Below are 16561 nucleotides of genomic sequence, written 5' to 3' on the forward strand. Positions count from 1 at the left end.
CTAAGATGACACAACAAAGACGTAAAAGGAAAGGCATCAACCCAAAAGGAAATGGACAAATAGCATTAGGGACACAACTGTGATAAAAGATTCCACAGACAATAGACAGAAGAAACCTAAGCCGGTTAGACAAACAGAAAATAAGATGACTTCACGCCATCCAGAAAGGCTCATGATTTGGAAGCAGTAGTAAGAGAGTGATGAGTGGAAACCAAACGGGAAGAACTGGGGAATTGGAGGGACAGATGAGTACTTAAAAACACATACTGCTCTTGCAGAAGACCCACACTCAATTCCCTGCACCTGCACTGAGAAGCTCACAAATGCCTATAATTCCAGAGGATCTAATGGCCTCTTCTGGCCTCCTTGGGTGCCTGCACACATACGCACATACCAACACACAGATGCACACACATTCATGCTCCTGCTTTCTCTCCATCCTCCCTCCTGCTCCTGTCTTCTGCTAGACATGCATATACACATCTCATTCTCTGCCACTCATCTTTGTTTCTTTTAGGCATACATATAGCTGGATGTTTCATCCCTACTGGGGATCTTCAATAGTGCTGAAAGGTGTTATGCATGCAACAGAGGAAAAAAGTAGTCATCAATGTCACCTGTCTGTGAACCATGCAAACTGCAATAACAAACACTGGCAAGATATGCCTCCTGGGACAGGAGTGGCATAAGTGTAATGAAAGTAACCAACCACTTTCTAATGGGACTTTAGGACAACAAGATGGAACCTAGCCCATCCCAGGGACGCACACCTTTTATCTCAGTGCTCAGGAGGCAGAGGCAGTTGGAATTCTGTGAGTTCAAGGTCAGCCTGATCTGCATAGGGAGATCCAGAATAGCCAGTATTACATAGAGATTCTGTTTCCAAAAAAAAAGGAGGAAAGGGATCCATCTATTCCTGGTACTGTTAAGGCCTCTGGCCTCTCTCTGGTCTCTACACACAGTTACACATATGTACCCACATGAACACATTAACATGCATACACACACACACACACACACACACAACACACACACAAAATCAACAAATAAAATTTTAGATTATCACAATAAATAATTCTAGTAACCCACAGAATCAAAAGTTTCCAGAATGAAAGTGTTCAACATATGAAAGAAACACTACGTGACACATCATCACATAATCTCACAGAGCTGAAGACAACGGAAAGATATTGTTCATAAAGAAAGAAAGCGCAGAAAACAAAGAAGACCCCATAATCTACACAGCATTCAAGTCTCAAAACCAAAAGTGGAAAGGGAAGACAATGCAGCAATGTCAAAATTTTATTTTAAAAATGTGCAGCACGGCAGAAAGATCTCTGGGTTTGAGGCCAGCCTGGGCTACATAGTGAGTTCCAGAATAGTCCGGAGTCCGGACTGTTACACAGAGAAACCCTGTAGCAAAAAAAAAAAAAAAAAAAAACATGAAGAAGTGAAAATAATTATCTAAACAAGGAGTTGGAGCAACTGCTCAGTGGTTAATACCATGCACTATTCTCTAAGAGAAGTTCAGTTCCCAACACCCATATCAAGTTGGTCACAACCACTTACAACTCCAACTCCAGAAGATTCAACACCCTCTCCTGGCCTCTGAGGGCACCTTAATCATGAACACAAATGCACACAAATACAGACACATAGTTAAAATAATAATAATAAAATGAAATCTTTATAAAAAATGAAAAACAAGACCTTTTCAGACAGAGAGGTCTGTCTGAAACGGGGCGGAGAAGACAGAAAGACAAACAGAATTTTCATGCCAAATCTTGCATGAGGACAACAGAAGGGAGGGCACACGTGCAGGAGTGCCAAAGTGAGAGGAGGTTGAGAATAAAAGCTACGTTTTCACTTTCCATGCCCCCAGAACTCCTCCTTCCTCTAGGCCCCATGTAATGTGTTAACTCTTACTGCATTCTCTGCTGTGAGGACTGCTGGTAGGCGCTGTGTCCTGTGAGTATCTGCCTTGTCTTACTGCTTTCATGGGAGAAGACAGAGACAGGAGGACACACTTTTAAATCTTTTATAGGAGATAGAAGTCTGCATGGGAAACAGCCTGCTCTCAAAAGCCTACTCCTTCACTACACAACTCCACACATGGGTCAGTCAGTTGGGAGGTGCCCAGAACATCAAAGGCTATATTCAGATCCAAAGAGTATCTGGAGGCTACAAACCTGCTTCTGGCTTTCCTGAAGTTGAGAATTTTCACTCAAGGTATCTTTTATTACTCCCTTAAGTCGTTCTTCATTTATTTCAAATATTCTAAGGGTAGTTTTAGCCTAAGTAAAAGAAATACAAAGTTTATAACAGTTTAACAGAAAACCTCCTGTTTATGTTCTCCAAAGAACATAAAATTTAAGCAAAGACCAAAACATGCCACTATTAACAGCAGAGGCAGTATCAACACTCATGTGCTATGTAACTTTGATCAAATTATTGAATCTTCCATGTACTATGAGGACAATTCTGTTAACTACTGAAATAGAAAAGATAGAAAAGAACAATTTTAGTTACTGAGTTATTGGTTTATTTAGTGACTTACTTAAAACACTGCTTGCTCTGCCTATTTGCCAAGCATGGCTTCCCTTGCTACCAGGAACAGAATGACCTGGAGAAACAGCTGAAACAATGGGTTGCTGCCCTTAGCGACTACTACTGCCATGTACACGTCAGAAAAATCTTGCTTTCTTGCCTGCCCACTTTGTGATTTTAGAAAAGAAACTGGACCCACAATTGAAGGCTTTCAGGAGGTGTCCTGGCTACAGTCCACTGGTGACATCTCTCTTCCACACTCACTAGTGCAGGAGTAATTGTTCCAGAAAGATCCCACACTACTTACTCTTTGTCTCCTGCTGTAAACCTGATACTGCAGGAAGCAACTCTGTTTACTATCGTTACATGTTACACAACTTTAAGAGTGCTCATATACAGCCATAGTTTAAATCTATCCAGGGGAAAAGGAATTTCACTCAAAGTAACTCTAGTTAAAACAAGTCCATATTTAACATTCCCTCTATTTCAAACACTAACGTAATAGTTTATTACCTAATGTGATGGCTATTCTTGGTTGTCAACTATATCTGGAATTAACTAAAACCCAAGCAAGATGTGAGTAATGTTTCTTAATGAAATCATCTGAAGTGGGAAGACGACCTTGCATCTGGATCTTCTGAGGTGCTACACCTTCTGGCAGCAGCCTATCTGAGGACATGGAGGGAGGAAGCTTGTTTGTCCTCACCCTCACTGGCAAGTCCATTTCTCCACTGCATCACAGCTACTTCTTTGGGATTCCGGTGTATGCTGAGAGTATCAGGTCAGACATCCAGCCTCACAGACTGAACAACTACTGGATTCTTGAACTCTGTTGGTAGACTGCCATTGATGAACTAACTGGACCACAGCCTGACAATCACTCTAATAAATCCCCTTTAGATAGGTATGATAGATGTCATCCCGTTAATTCTGTTCCTCTGGAGAGCTCTGACTCATATACCTAATGATAATATGAAAACATAAATGTTCATCAAAAGTGACAGACCAATTAAAGTAATTCAACTTACTTCAGCTAGTTGTGACGTGACAGACTTTGATTCATCTTCTAGAGATTGTATCCTTTTGGAAATGTCTGTCATCTGAAAAGACAATATCAGTAAGTATTTAATAAGCCCCTTTTTCTCCAAGACAACATGCATTAGTTAGATACATTGTTAATTTATTATTAATAAAAGTGAGATGCCAGATGAAGAGGACATGTCAGCTTGCTTACCATGTGCTCACAAGGACTTTACAAATTATGTGATGATAGTACGTCTTTACAAATTCAATGTATCACAGCACTTTTCAGGTTCAAGATGAACCCACTAATTCATATTTTAAATAATCTCACACACATCAGGATTTTCCTTATGCCAGAATTTAAAGTAAAAAAAGTTATAAATATTGTAAGTTAAAATGTGTGTGTGTGTGAGTGTGTGTGTGTGTGTGTGTATCTCCTTCACTATGGTTATTCACATTACATTGTTTATGGTTACTTCCGCAGCAAATATGGAAATTTTCCAAGTAAATGTACAAACGAGCAAAGTGTAGGGGTGCCCACTTGTAGTCCCAGTTCTTAGAAGGTACAGGCAGGAAGATCATGAGTTTGAGGCCAGCATCAGTTACACAGTTATACAATTATACTGACTGGGCTATATTCTAAGACTGTTTCACAAATGAAAACAATAAGAAAAAGGAATATGCAAAAAACACTTATGATCATAACATCTAAAAAGTAAAAATTTGACAGGAAGTGGTGACACACACCTTTAATTACATCAAACAGGAAGCAGAGGTAGGTGGATCTCTGTGAGTTCCAGGATAGCCTGGTCTACAGAGTAAGTTTCAGGACAGCCAGGCTATTATACAGAGAAACCCTGTCTGGAAAAACCAAAACACAAAACAACAAACAAACAAAAAAAGTGAAAAGATCAGATGTAGAAATTTTTGTTCTCATGGTCTTCTATATTCTATTTTTTACATACAGGAGTTTCCTGTTTTGTTTCATTTAGCTTTGGTTAGATGTATTATTTGGTAGGTTGGTTTTGGAATTTTATTTATTTATTTACATTTTTGAAGATAGTGTGCCCTCTCCCTGCCAGGCCAGGATAGCTTGGAACGCTTGCCACCTCCTCCCAAGGGCTAGGATTACAGGCTTGCATCACTATGGCTGGCTCACGTGGAATATTTTCATCATCATATTAATATGTAAGATTCTTAATTCTCTTGGAATACACAGGACTCACCAATTCATCTTGTTCATGGTGCTTAGTTCTTTCTTCTTCGAGTTTCCTCTCTAAAAGTAGTATTTCATCTTCAAGTTTAGACTTATCTCTTTCTAGATTTTTATAGGTTGCCTAAAATAAAAAGCTAACTTTAACAAGCCAAGAATAAGGATTTTGAGTTAGGGTAAAAATCAGATGAATATAACCAAACAAATTTATAAACACTTTATACATTTGCTCATTTCTCTAATATTAGAATAACAGCAGGTGTAGCAGTAGACAGCAACTACTATAAAAAGTGTAAGTATTACAGGCTCCCATCAGCTAACCATGACAAACAAAGACGATCCCTGAAGGAATTAATATGATTGCATTCCAATAAAACTTTTATGTACAAAGACAGAAGATGGGGAAATTCCAGTAAGCACAGCTTGTCAACAGTGCTAAAGCAAGTTAAAAAGCATGTTACAAGGAAAACGGACAAGTTTAATTTAATAGAAAAATAAATTTAAAAATCAAGATTATATCATATTTTCCATTGAATAACATTTTGTATATTTTTAATTTAAAATGATTAATTATTAGATAGGATTTTGGACTGTAGACATTATAATTAACATACCTCTGATATTTGTGATCCTTCAACAAACTTGATAAAAGAACAAAACCAAAATGTATTATAGTAGTCTCAAAAACATTTTACCTATAATCTCCACGTATTTGACTATTTCATTATAGGACTTCTGGCTTAAATCAAGATTACTCTATTGGTTTGATTTTTACCTGCAAAGTCAACTCTCAAGCTTTGTAAAACTTATATTACAGTACAGTTTGTGTCCAACTATGATCACTACCCCTAAAGATGGTTCCAATTACTAATACTAAATAATTTTCTAAGGTATTCAATGTAGCCAAATCTCAACTCATCTTACTCATAATTCACATAAATTTATTGTCATAAGAAGTGTGTGTTTGCTGGGCGACCCCTTTGATCCCAGCACTCGGGAGGCACAGGCAGGCGGATCTCTGTGAGTTCGAGGCCAGCCTGGTCTACAGAGAGAGTTCCAGGACAGCCTCCAAAACAATACAGAGAAAACCTGTCTCAAAAAAAGCAAAACAAAACAAAAAAAGTGTGTGTTTACCTGTAACACCCAGTCTGAACAAATATTTGTCTTTATTAACCAGGAACAAATATTCTGCCAGCATACATGCCAAGGGGAAGCTTCTAAAACTCTTTATGGGTTTTGAGTTTGTGTGTATGTGTGTGTGGCATTTGTTTTGTTTTGATTGTGTGTGTGTGTGTGTGTGTGTGTGTGGTGTGTTTTGAGACAGATTCAGTAATCCTTCAACACTGGCCCCCCTCCACGACATAGCTGTGACGATAAGCATCTCCCACACCTGCCTAAATTCCTTTTATCCCAGGAAACTAGTAAGTTCCCATTAGGATAGCACTTACAATACAGGCCCAACAAATAACAAATAGCAATCACAAAAGGTTCTTGAGGCTTACTAAATAAAACAGCAACTACAAAGGGTTCTTGAAGACATTCATAGGTAACAAATAATGAAAAAACGTTAAGGAATGTATTTGGAGTCTAAACTTCTTATGGGTTCTACAAGGTCATTCTAAATCATAAGGCACAGACTTTCTACTGAGGACAGATGACACAACTGCCACGCTGGACTAAACACCTAAATCAAAGGTAAAAGGTCTGTTTTCTATTTTATCCTGCAGGCTGCTTCTACTTACGATACAGGCTCACAATTCACTTTTTACAACCCTTCCATCTGCAAACAGTATTGAGGCACTCCATCACATCCATTGTGTCCTCTGAAGCAGGACAGTTAACTGTCCATCTCTCCTAAACTCTCCATTCAGTGGTATCATGTCACTGACTGAAAACTGGACATGATGGAGAGTACAGACAGGGACTGAATATTTACCACCATGCCACTATTTACAATGTAAACCTCTGGTCTAATTTTGAGTTAATGCCTACTACCATGGTAAGAAAAAAGAAAATGTGGTCAAACTTACTTGTCTCCTACTATTCTTAAATATGTGAGAGTTCTGTGTGTTTTTCCTGAAGCAAAGTATGCCAAAAAAAAAGGAATGGTCTTTTCAATGCATTCTTAGGAGTACAGAGTAAAGTATTTCTTTCTATAAATCAATAGATTATGATAAACTGATTTATTATCCTTCAAAACAAGTTAATAACAAGAGCTGAATTTGTTTTATTTTTTAATGTTTTATGCTACCTACAAATGTTGTTTCCTCTATACTTTTTCTGTAAAGTTTAAGATCCAGATACACCATTTCATATTTCTCTGAAATAATTACTTTTGAGAAGATGACGTATTTTTAATAAGAATCTTTTCCCTAGCTTTTAAACCATACTTTATTTTACCTCCAAACTCTGTGCTTCTGTTGACGCCTTGTCAAAGTTGGCCTCCTTTAAAGATGACTCTAAGCCTTCATACTGAATGAAACAAGGCAACACGTGAGTAAAAACTACAAATTTATCTCAAATTGTATCTAAATAGGTGTCAAAGAAGCAAACAATCTATAGCCACATAGGTAAAATTCTCTTGGATTTTCTGAGCTTAGTTTTGCAATCTAACCACTGTGCTGAGCAAAACCAGGGTCACAAACACCACAACCACCAGCCTGGGCAACATATGGCAGAACTTTACCCTTGTGACTAGCAAAGATGTCCCAAGTCTGCTGAGGGTGAAAAGTCTAACAGCAAGAGTGACTAAAGCTTATCCAAAGAAGTGAGTCATCTATGATCCCCTGAACAAATCACAGCTTCTCCAGTCTATCAATAGAGCAATGTGTAGTAACAGGCTATCAGACATTTACATTATGTGTCAAATAAGGCAAGTAAGGAAGATAAAATCTTTAAGTTTCAGATCCGCAGGGAAGACAAAATCTGTGAGTTGGAGACCAGCCTGATCTTCAGGGATACACAGAGAAACCATGTCTCTTAAGTCTCAGCACCTCAGAATGTGTGATATTTGGAAACAAAGCCTTTAAAAATAACTAGGTTAAACTGATGCTGTTAAGATGACCCAAACTAACATGACTGGTATCCTAACATGAGAGCATTAAGACAGAGTGAGACACAACAAGCAGACAGTGGTAACTACAAGGGACAGGCCACAGACGAAGCAAAGTCTGCCTACATCTCCATGGACCCGTTTCCAGAACTGTAAGAAAATTCACTCCTGCTGCTAAAGTGGCATTTTGTCACAGCAGCCCTAGCAAGCTAATACAAAGCCCAAATGAAAACAGTGAGTAAAGTGTCTACACGACACCAAGCAAAAGTTCCTTTATATCCTTGATGAGAGAAAATTTCATGACACATTACAGCACATTAAAACTGTAATTCTAGACCTCCAACTTCTAAGAAACCAAACAAAACAGAAATATAATCCACAGAGTAGAAGATATTTGCAATCCACATATCTGACAAAACTCATATATAAGATAAAAAATATTAAAAACAAAAACCCTTCTTCTATATTACCTAAAGGGAAAAAGATTATGAGTGCCTTTAAAAGGGTAGAAATGGGCCAGCAAGATGGCTCCGTAGTTGAAGAGCTTGGTGCAAAGACTGATAACCTGAGTTCAATCCCAGGAGCCCACATGGTAATGGGAGAAAACTGACTCCTCCACATCCTATGATCACCACACAAATGCCTTCTTGGTACATACACACTCTCACACAGACACAAATAGACACATACAATAATAATAAAGTCATGTTTTAAGGTGAAAAAGCCCTAAAGGCAATTTCACAATATCCAATGAGCAATGAGCAAATCAAGGTGCTCCCTCCTCTCACTATCTGTCAGGGAAGACAAGCACCATACATCACCAGGGTGGCTGCAAAGAGAATGGCTAAGTGATGAAGGTGAGGAGCAGGGAGCTCTGCTCTGACACAGCTCTGATGACACGGAATCATCCGTGGAGAACCAGTAAGTGCCACACTACGATGGATGTTATTTTCAAACAAGTCTTACCTCCTTTTGAGCAAGGCTCACTTGTTCAAGTAGTTTACATTTCTCTTTCAGTAGCACAGAAAGTTCGAGAGCCAGTTTTTTCTCCCTTACTGAGAAAGCAAAAGAAAGATTATTATGACTAAGTGTGATCAGTTTTTAAATTATATACAACCACAAGATCTAAAATCAAAATGACTACTTACCAACATAAAATCGGCTTTGAATCTGAAACAAATTTTAAACAAAATTACATTAAAACAAATATTCCTTCAAGTAAATCTATATCACATGTACTCCAAGTTTTAAGATAACAACTTTGTTATGGCCTTACAGTGAATGACTTACCCAAAAGCATTCTATTTCCAGTGAAAACAATGCTACATAGTAAGATCTCCCATTGAAGATTTACACTGAGTGTTAACATACTAAAGACTCTGAAACAGCCTCATACCAAAGTCACCTGCTAAATTCCACTTAAATCCATGTTTCCCAAACATATATTTGGGACCTAAAACAAGTATTTTACAGAGCCCCTTTTATAAAGTCTCCTATTGTTAATAATCAAAATAAAAGTCTATGAAATATCAAGGGGCTCTAGACCTGGACTGACTCTAATAAAGTCATTAGACTTTTACTTCTCAAAGAAGCTCTCAATGAAGAAGGGATAAATCCACCCTGGAGAGCACTGGGGCTAGAGTAAATTGAGCAAGGGAAGCAAACAAGCAGACGTCTACCACCTAGAAAACAGAGACAGAAAATCAGAAGAAAAGCTGGAAAACACGAGATACATTGGGATGTGTGTATACCGAAGATAAGGAAGGGCAACACCAGTAGAGGGTCTCCTTCTGGAGGGAACTAGAAAACCATGAAGAAATTAGAAATGAAGTCAGAGCACAAGGGCAAACATCTAAAAAAGAAGTCTCAGAAAGAAAAGGATATGGCATGACTCCCTCCTAAAATAAATAAATTAAATATAGGAATAAGCAATACAGGATCCAGGACAAGCGTACCTCTACACAGCAGTCCATAGGAATGAAATCAGGGATTATTAGCTGCATATACAGTAGGGTTTTTTACTCTATGTTGGGAGGTAGATACATCTGCTGGCATTTTAATACTGTTAAAAACAAACACAGAACCGCCATCTCCCACCCAAGAAAAAGAAGAACCAGGGAAAGAAAGAAGGGTGGGGCTTTAGTACTAGTATATACAGTACCCCTACAAAGAAACTCTTTTAAAACATCCTTACACACAAAAATATTTCTCTAAAACTGTATTCATTTTACCATGAGTAACCATGAACACTGTGACCTAACTTATTTCCCTGAAATAGCAAGTTTCTCCAATTAGTTGTTCAGTCTAAACATACAGAGTTGACTCAGGGGTTAAGAGCACTTGCTACTCTTGTAGAGGACCAAGATTCAACTCCCATCATCCATATTGTAGCTCACAATCATCAGTAACTCCAGTACCTGGGAATCAAAAAATGCCCTCTTCTCACCTCCTTATGTACCAGGAACTCATGATATACATACATACATGCAAAACAGTCATACACATAAAAGAATATAAATTTAAAAAACAAAAACAAAATGACCATTCTCTTACTATGAGTGGTTACTTACTGATCTGAAGCCTCTCCAAAGAAATAAGACAATAGCAAGCAGTCCAAGGGTTAGCACACATGTCACCAATTCCAATGATGCCCCACTAGGATCAAAGCTTGCTGTCATATCTTCAGGCACTGCTGCCACAACCTTCAAGACAAAGAAGTTAAGCCTATTAGCATGCATCTTTCACAGTACTGTTACAAAAACAGGTATAGGTGGCATGGACAACTCTGTGAATATGAAATGGGCTGCCATAAAATACGAAGCAGAGAGCCTCCAACCACATTTTCTGGCAACTTACAATTGTTCTTACTGAGTGACTAAGTGTGGTGAAACACAATGGTTTTCAAACAGGAGTTATGAGGAGATTCTCAGAGCTTAACTCCAGGAGGGTTGGAGGATAAGGGCAGAGTGTCAAGAAAGAATTTTGTGTAATATTTAAGATGTGTTGCATTATTCTTTGCTGCATAAGTTTACCTCTGTAAAGCTGTGTTACTTTGCCTGCCTAAAACACCTGATTGGTCTAATAAAGAGTTGAACATGCCAATAGCTAGGCAGGAGAAAGGACAGGCAGAGCTGGCATGCAGAGAGAATAACTAGGAAGAGGAACCTAGAGATGACCCAGTAAGAAAATAAGAGGAGGACACCAAGGGCCAACAATGGAGTAAGAAGGAAAGAAAGATATATAGAGTAAAGAAAGGAAAAAAGGGCCAGGCTTTGGTGGCGCACACCTTTAATCCCAGGACTCAGGAGGCAGAGGCAGGCGGATCTCTGTGAGTTCAAGGTCAGTTTGGTCTACAGAGGGAATGCCAGGATAGGCTCCAAAGCTACACAGAGAAACATTGTCTGGAAAAAAACAAACAAAAAAAAGGAAAAAAACCCAGAGGGAAAGCATAGTTAAAGAAATTCAGGATAAGCCCGGCGTTGGTGGCGTACGCCTTTAATCCCAGCACTCCGGAGGCAGAGGCAGGCGGATCTCTGTGAGTTCGAGGCCAGGCTGGACCGACAGCCTCCAAAACAGAGAAACCCTGTCTCGTAAAACCAAAAAAAAAAAAAAAAAAAAAAAAAGAAATTCAGGATAATTTAAGTTAGAAAACCTGACTACAGAAAGGCTGAGCTAAGACCATTTGTTTACAAGTCAGGATGAACCTCTGTGTGTATTTATTTGGGAGCTGAGTAGGGGATCCCCAAAGAGTCTAAAAAAAAAAGCAACTACCACAGATTATCAGTGACCTGGGTTGGCTGCTTTTCCCTGACTTCAAGTTTATGATTTATCTGTATGCACTGGGTTTGACAAAACATTTCCCTACAGACGAAAAACACAGATCTGCAGCTTGTAGGGTGGGGCAGGGGGGGAGGGGTCAGAAACAACTGACAGAGCTTTAGATTTGGGATTTAAACCCTTCCCTCCTGTCTCATATCTTGGGTTAAAATAATGCAGTTTGAGCACAAGAAGAAAACTGCATTAGAAAACTCACCTTCAGTGAATCAGCATGAAAAGAAAAAACTGGAACACTACAAACCAGTTAGGCTAACATACTAACAAAATACTACACAATACTACACAACAATAGCAGAAAAACATTCATTCTCAGATGTACACAGAAGATTCTTCAGACCAAATCCACTCATCAAGCTAAAATAAACCTCAATGTTTTTTAAAATAATCAAATCACAGGGCCCAGCCCAGAGAAACGGCTCAGCAGCTGAGCACATTTACTGCTCTTGCAGAGGACCAGAGTTCAGTTCCCAGAATCCATGTCATGCAGTCCTTAACCACCTGCCCATAACTCCAGCTCTGGGAGATCCTATGCCCTCTGCTGGCCTCCTCAGGCACCTGAACACACACACACACACACACACACACACACACACACACACACACACACACACACACACACACACACAATTTAAAATAGTAAAAATTCATTTTAAAAAATCCAAATCCTGAGAAGCATGTTCTCTGATGACAGTGAGTTAAAATTAGCCATCAAAAACCAGGAAGGGCTGGAGAGGTGGCTCAGCAGTTAAGAGCATTTGTCATTCTTGAAGACAGATGACCCAGGTTTGGTTCCCAGCATTCACATGGTGGCTCAGCACTATCCATGACTCCAGTTCCAGGGGAACATGGCACCATCTGCTGGCATCTTCAGGTACTGCAAACATGTGGAGCACAGACATACATGCAAGAGCAAAACACCCATCCACACAAAATAGATTTTTTTTTGTAATACAAATAAAATACTTTCAGGTAAGTTGAAAAATGCAACACAAAACTTATAGAATGCAACTAATTCCATGAATAACAGGGAAATTTATAGTTGTAATAGCCTTTTAAAAAGTTATTGGGGGGGAGGGTACTGAAGAGATAACTCAGTGGTTAAGAACACTAGCTGGTCTTGCAGAGGTCCTGAGTTCAATTCCCAGCACCCACATGGTGGCTCACAACCATTTGTCATGTGATCTGGTGTACTCTTCTGGCCTGCAGAGTGTTGGAACCCAGTATTATGCTGACTCCCACCCCCTGACAATGGGCGGGGCACTCATATCAGCATGCATCTCCACATGCTCTCTCTCCTCTCTCCTCTCTTCTCTCTCTCTCCACTCACTCTCCCTTCTCTGCTTCTTTCTTTCCCCCCTTCCCCCCTTCTCTTCTTCCCTTTCCCTTTAATAAACTCCACGTGGTTAATGAATCTCTTGGTTCATGTTCCATCGCACCTGTAATTTAAACAAAAGAGCAACATTGGTGGTGCCAAAAGCCACTCAGGCTGTCTCCGAAATCTCTCCGGTCACCTGCTCACGGGTGGCTGGAGATACTCAGGGATTCTGATCCCGAACACTTTTCATCTACCTGTTCACTGTGATCCAGTAAGGCACCCCTTCCCCCTGTCAGCATAAACGTTTCTCTGAACCCCAAGGATTGAGCACCGATTTTGTCTGGCACCCTTCTGGTGTTCTTGGAAGCAGGGGAGCCCCCAGCCACAGTCTCTAAGGTCACGACTGATCCCTCTCTCTGACCACCACCTCTAGTACATCTCCCACGGGTGAGGTCCAGCACCACACTCGCACTGGCTGAACCGTATACTCGTTTCAGCCGTAAGCCTTCTGCGGTTTCTTATTGCCGCCTTTGGACAGCTGAGTCCTATCGGACTGCTGAGTCCTACTGGGCCTTGCCCTTGCCTTGCTCTCGGGTTGACGAGTTCCAAGAGCTATCTGTGCCACTTCCGGCCTCACCCATGGGAAATATACTTCAAATTGACCACTTAATGCCTCTTTAGACCATTAAAATTTCAAGGAACCTTTCCAGTTACTGCCAGCAGACAGGTAAACGGAAGGAGTTACTGTATATCTAAGCTTTATTGTACCTCTCTGCTAAGCAATCTCTTTCCCTAGACTTGTCTGTTTCCCTCCTCTTCCCAGAATGCTGAAACTCCCTCCTGCCACCGCAGTGCCCTGTCACTTCGCATCACGGCTAAGCCTGTCTCGGGGCGGGAGCCTCCTTCCTCCTGGGTATGTCCTGTCTCCCTAGACCTCTTATGCTCCTGGTAAAAATGTCTCTCGCTCTCCTGCTTGTCCTATCTCTGCTGCCCTTCTACCGAGTCTCTTCTCCATGCAGATGCCAGCGGCTCACGGTGGCCTGGCCTGAGTTCAATTCCCAGCACACACATGGTAGGTCACAACCATCTGTAAGGAGATCTGGTGCCCTCTTCTGGCCTGCAGACATATAGGCAGACAGAACACGGTATATATGATAAATAAATCTAAATAAAAACAAAAAGTTATTGGGCCAAAAGGTTATTGGCTCAGCAGGTAAGAACTGATAACTTGAGTCTGACTCTCAGAACCCACACAGTACAAGAAAAACACAGACTCTTGGGTCTTTTGATTTCCACACACGCACACTCCAAAAAACCAAAAACAACAAACAAAAAAACAAAAAAATCAATGTCATATACCACAGTTAAATAAAGAAAAAAAAAGACCTTAGCAGATACTAAGAAAATATTTAACAGAACCAAACACCTTCTAATCATCAAGAGACTGCAAAGTACGATTACATTTCGCAATCTGACAAATAGCACCAATATAAGACCCACAGCTAACACCAACCTGAAGGTGAGACAAGGACTGTTCCCCTAAGACCAGCCACACATCCACACAGGCCACTGGCCACAAAATCCTGCCAAGTCTGCAAAATCTCTCCATGTCACTCATTCCCAGCCTTATCAGAGCCAGGTGTTGGCAACTTCTAGGCGCCTGCGTGTTTTATGTCTGCTGCATGAGCATGCACAGAGAAGTCAGAGGTTGATGTGGCAAGTCTTCCTCCTCCACCTTAACTTTTCTGAGACAGGGTCTCTCACTGAATCTAGAGCTCACACATTCTTTGCCAGGCTGATGACCAATGACCCTGGGATTCCTCTACAAACACCTCCGCCCAGCATTCACATTGCCTTAGAGGACTCCAACTCCAGATCATGATTGCATGGCAAGCTCTTTCCCCACTGAGCCATCTCCCTAGGCCCTAACTGTTGATTTTGAGGGAAGATGTGTGTGATTTGTCTCTACAATACGCTTCCCTTCCCATAAACCCCATCTCAGTAACCTAACCTGACACAGCTAGAAATTTAGGAATATTCCAGATTCTCCGCACATTCCACCCCTCTCCACAGCTAATCAAGAAAGTCATATACCCATTTTAGCTCGTACTTCCTCTTGCCCCCATTTAGGACCAACTTCTGTACCCTTACCATTTCTCCTTCCTGTTTTTTGCTCATTGACATTTGAACTACATACTATCAGGAAAACCTATACATTTTTTTCTACAGGCCTAACCACTGAAGAGCCTCCGGTGGCCCTCTTGCGCCCGCCAGAGAGCAGTCCTTGGGACCAGCGTGTCTACAGTAAGCATCATTTGACACACTTGATGCTCTGAGTAGCAGAGCTCCTGAGCACAATACGTTGTCACATCTCATCTACCTGAACTTCCTTGCTCAGTCTAGACTTTCCCAACAACCCAAAGTTACAATCGCTCCCTCCCTTTGTTTGGCAAGAGGCTTCTACTGTGGATTAATTTTGTGTGTTCTCTCCCTAAAAAGCCAACATGATGACAATGATCAAAATCCTTAGTTCATTTAGAACTTGCATAGAGCTTCTTCATCCGTGGGCAAATGAACCGTGAGCAGGACAACACTACTTTAAATTCCCAGAACATGACGATAATTAGAACTGGTTAATCTGAACAGCCGCAATATTTAAATGGTCTTTTTTAAAAATGCAATGCAGTTTTCAAAAACTGTGTGTGTGTGTGTGTGTGTGTGTGTGTGTGTCTCCCTAAACGTGTCAACAATAACACAGCTACCTACAAACACTTAAGCAGCAAAATCTCTGCCACCTGGTTACAAAATCAAACAGAAAAAAAAAATGCATACATACTTTGGCTATTGAGCGTTCACAATCTCTAGAGTTTACAAAAACACCTTTTACAGTAACAATACAAAAAGGAGGAAGGAACTCTACGGTTAAAGCATCTGCAAAGGGCAATCTTTATTGGGGAAAAAGAATGCAGAATTAGAATCTTAGCTCTGGAGTCCTCTTAAGAAGTTTCATCACCAAGAAACTCCAGGTTCCGGCAGTCAGAAGAACCACGTGTAACTGACCCCTGTCCAAAATAAATAACGCTCAGGCAAATTGATTCGGGAGTCGGGAACGATACGGACCACTCTGGGACGTCCACCTTGGCTTCCGGATCCCGGAGCCACCTTTCAAGCAGCAGACGAGCAAAGGCCGGGCGGGCGGACCGAGCTCGGGCTTCCCCGCCAAGGCCGCTCGGCCGAACCGGGCCCGCGGCTCCCGCGCCCACGACTCACCCCGTGCAGCAGCTCCAAAATCCGCGGCACGCACACCGCGGCGGTCCAGGGCCCCGCCATCGCCGCGCCCACCGGCGGAGGCCTCGCAGCCGGCCGGCCGGCCAGCAGCACACCCGGCGCAGTGAGCCGGGCTCTGGAAACGGGAAGGCTCCGGCGACCGGCTCACACCACCGCGGCCCAGTCGGGGGAGCCCTCGTCGCACCCCCCGGCCTTGGTCTCGCCGGCGCGGCGGCGACGCCCCCTCCACCGCCCTAGCTCCGCGGACACGTCCGCGCTCGCTCTTAAAGGGCCCGCACGCCAGCCT

The 16561-nt window shown here is 41.4% G+C and overlaps 1 protein-coding gene across 10 annotated transcripts in view; it reads right to left on the reverse strand.

Moving 5' to 3' along the window:
* LOC101822410 (MIA SH3 domain ER export factor 2) overlaps positions 1 to 16561 on the reverse strand; it is an 87446-nt gene that overhangs the window by 37198 nt on the left and 33687 nt on the right. For 5 of the 10 annotated variants that reach the window (XM_040743029.1, XM_040743032.1, XM_040743034.1 and 2 more), the window contains 8 exons: positions 10406 to 10537; positions 8984 to 9005; positions 8802 to 8890; positions 7184 to 7255; positions 5398 to 5424; positions 4797 to 4907; positions 3576 to 3647; positions 2190 to 2294 (listed from right to left, as the gene is read on the reverse strand). In XM_040743029.1, coding sequence (XP_040598963.1) covers positions 2190 to 2294; positions 3576 to 3647; positions 4797 to 4907; positions 5398 to 5424; positions 7184 to 7255; positions 8802 to 8890; positions 8984 to 9005; positions 10406 to 10537 — 630 coding nt within the window. Of the gene's footprint in view, positions 1 to 2189; positions 2295 to 3575; positions 3648 to 4796; positions 4908 to 5397; positions 5425 to 7183; positions 7256 to 8801; positions 8891 to 8983; positions 9006 to 10405; positions 10538 to 16257; positions 16418 to 16561 lie in introns of those variants that run through there. The other 5 variants (XM_040743031.1, XM_040743038.1, XM_040743033.1 and 2 more) reach the window with 4 other exon arrangements.

This window comes from Mesocricetus auratus, unplaced genomic scaffold (assembly GCF_017639785.1).
Source record: "Mesocricetus auratus isolate SY011 unplaced genomic scaffold, BCM_Maur_2.0 Super-Scaffold_15014, whole genome shotgun sequence".
NCBI classification, from domain to species: Eukaryota; Metazoa; Chordata; class Mammalia; order Rodentia; family Cricetidae; genus Mesocricetus; species Mesocricetus auratus.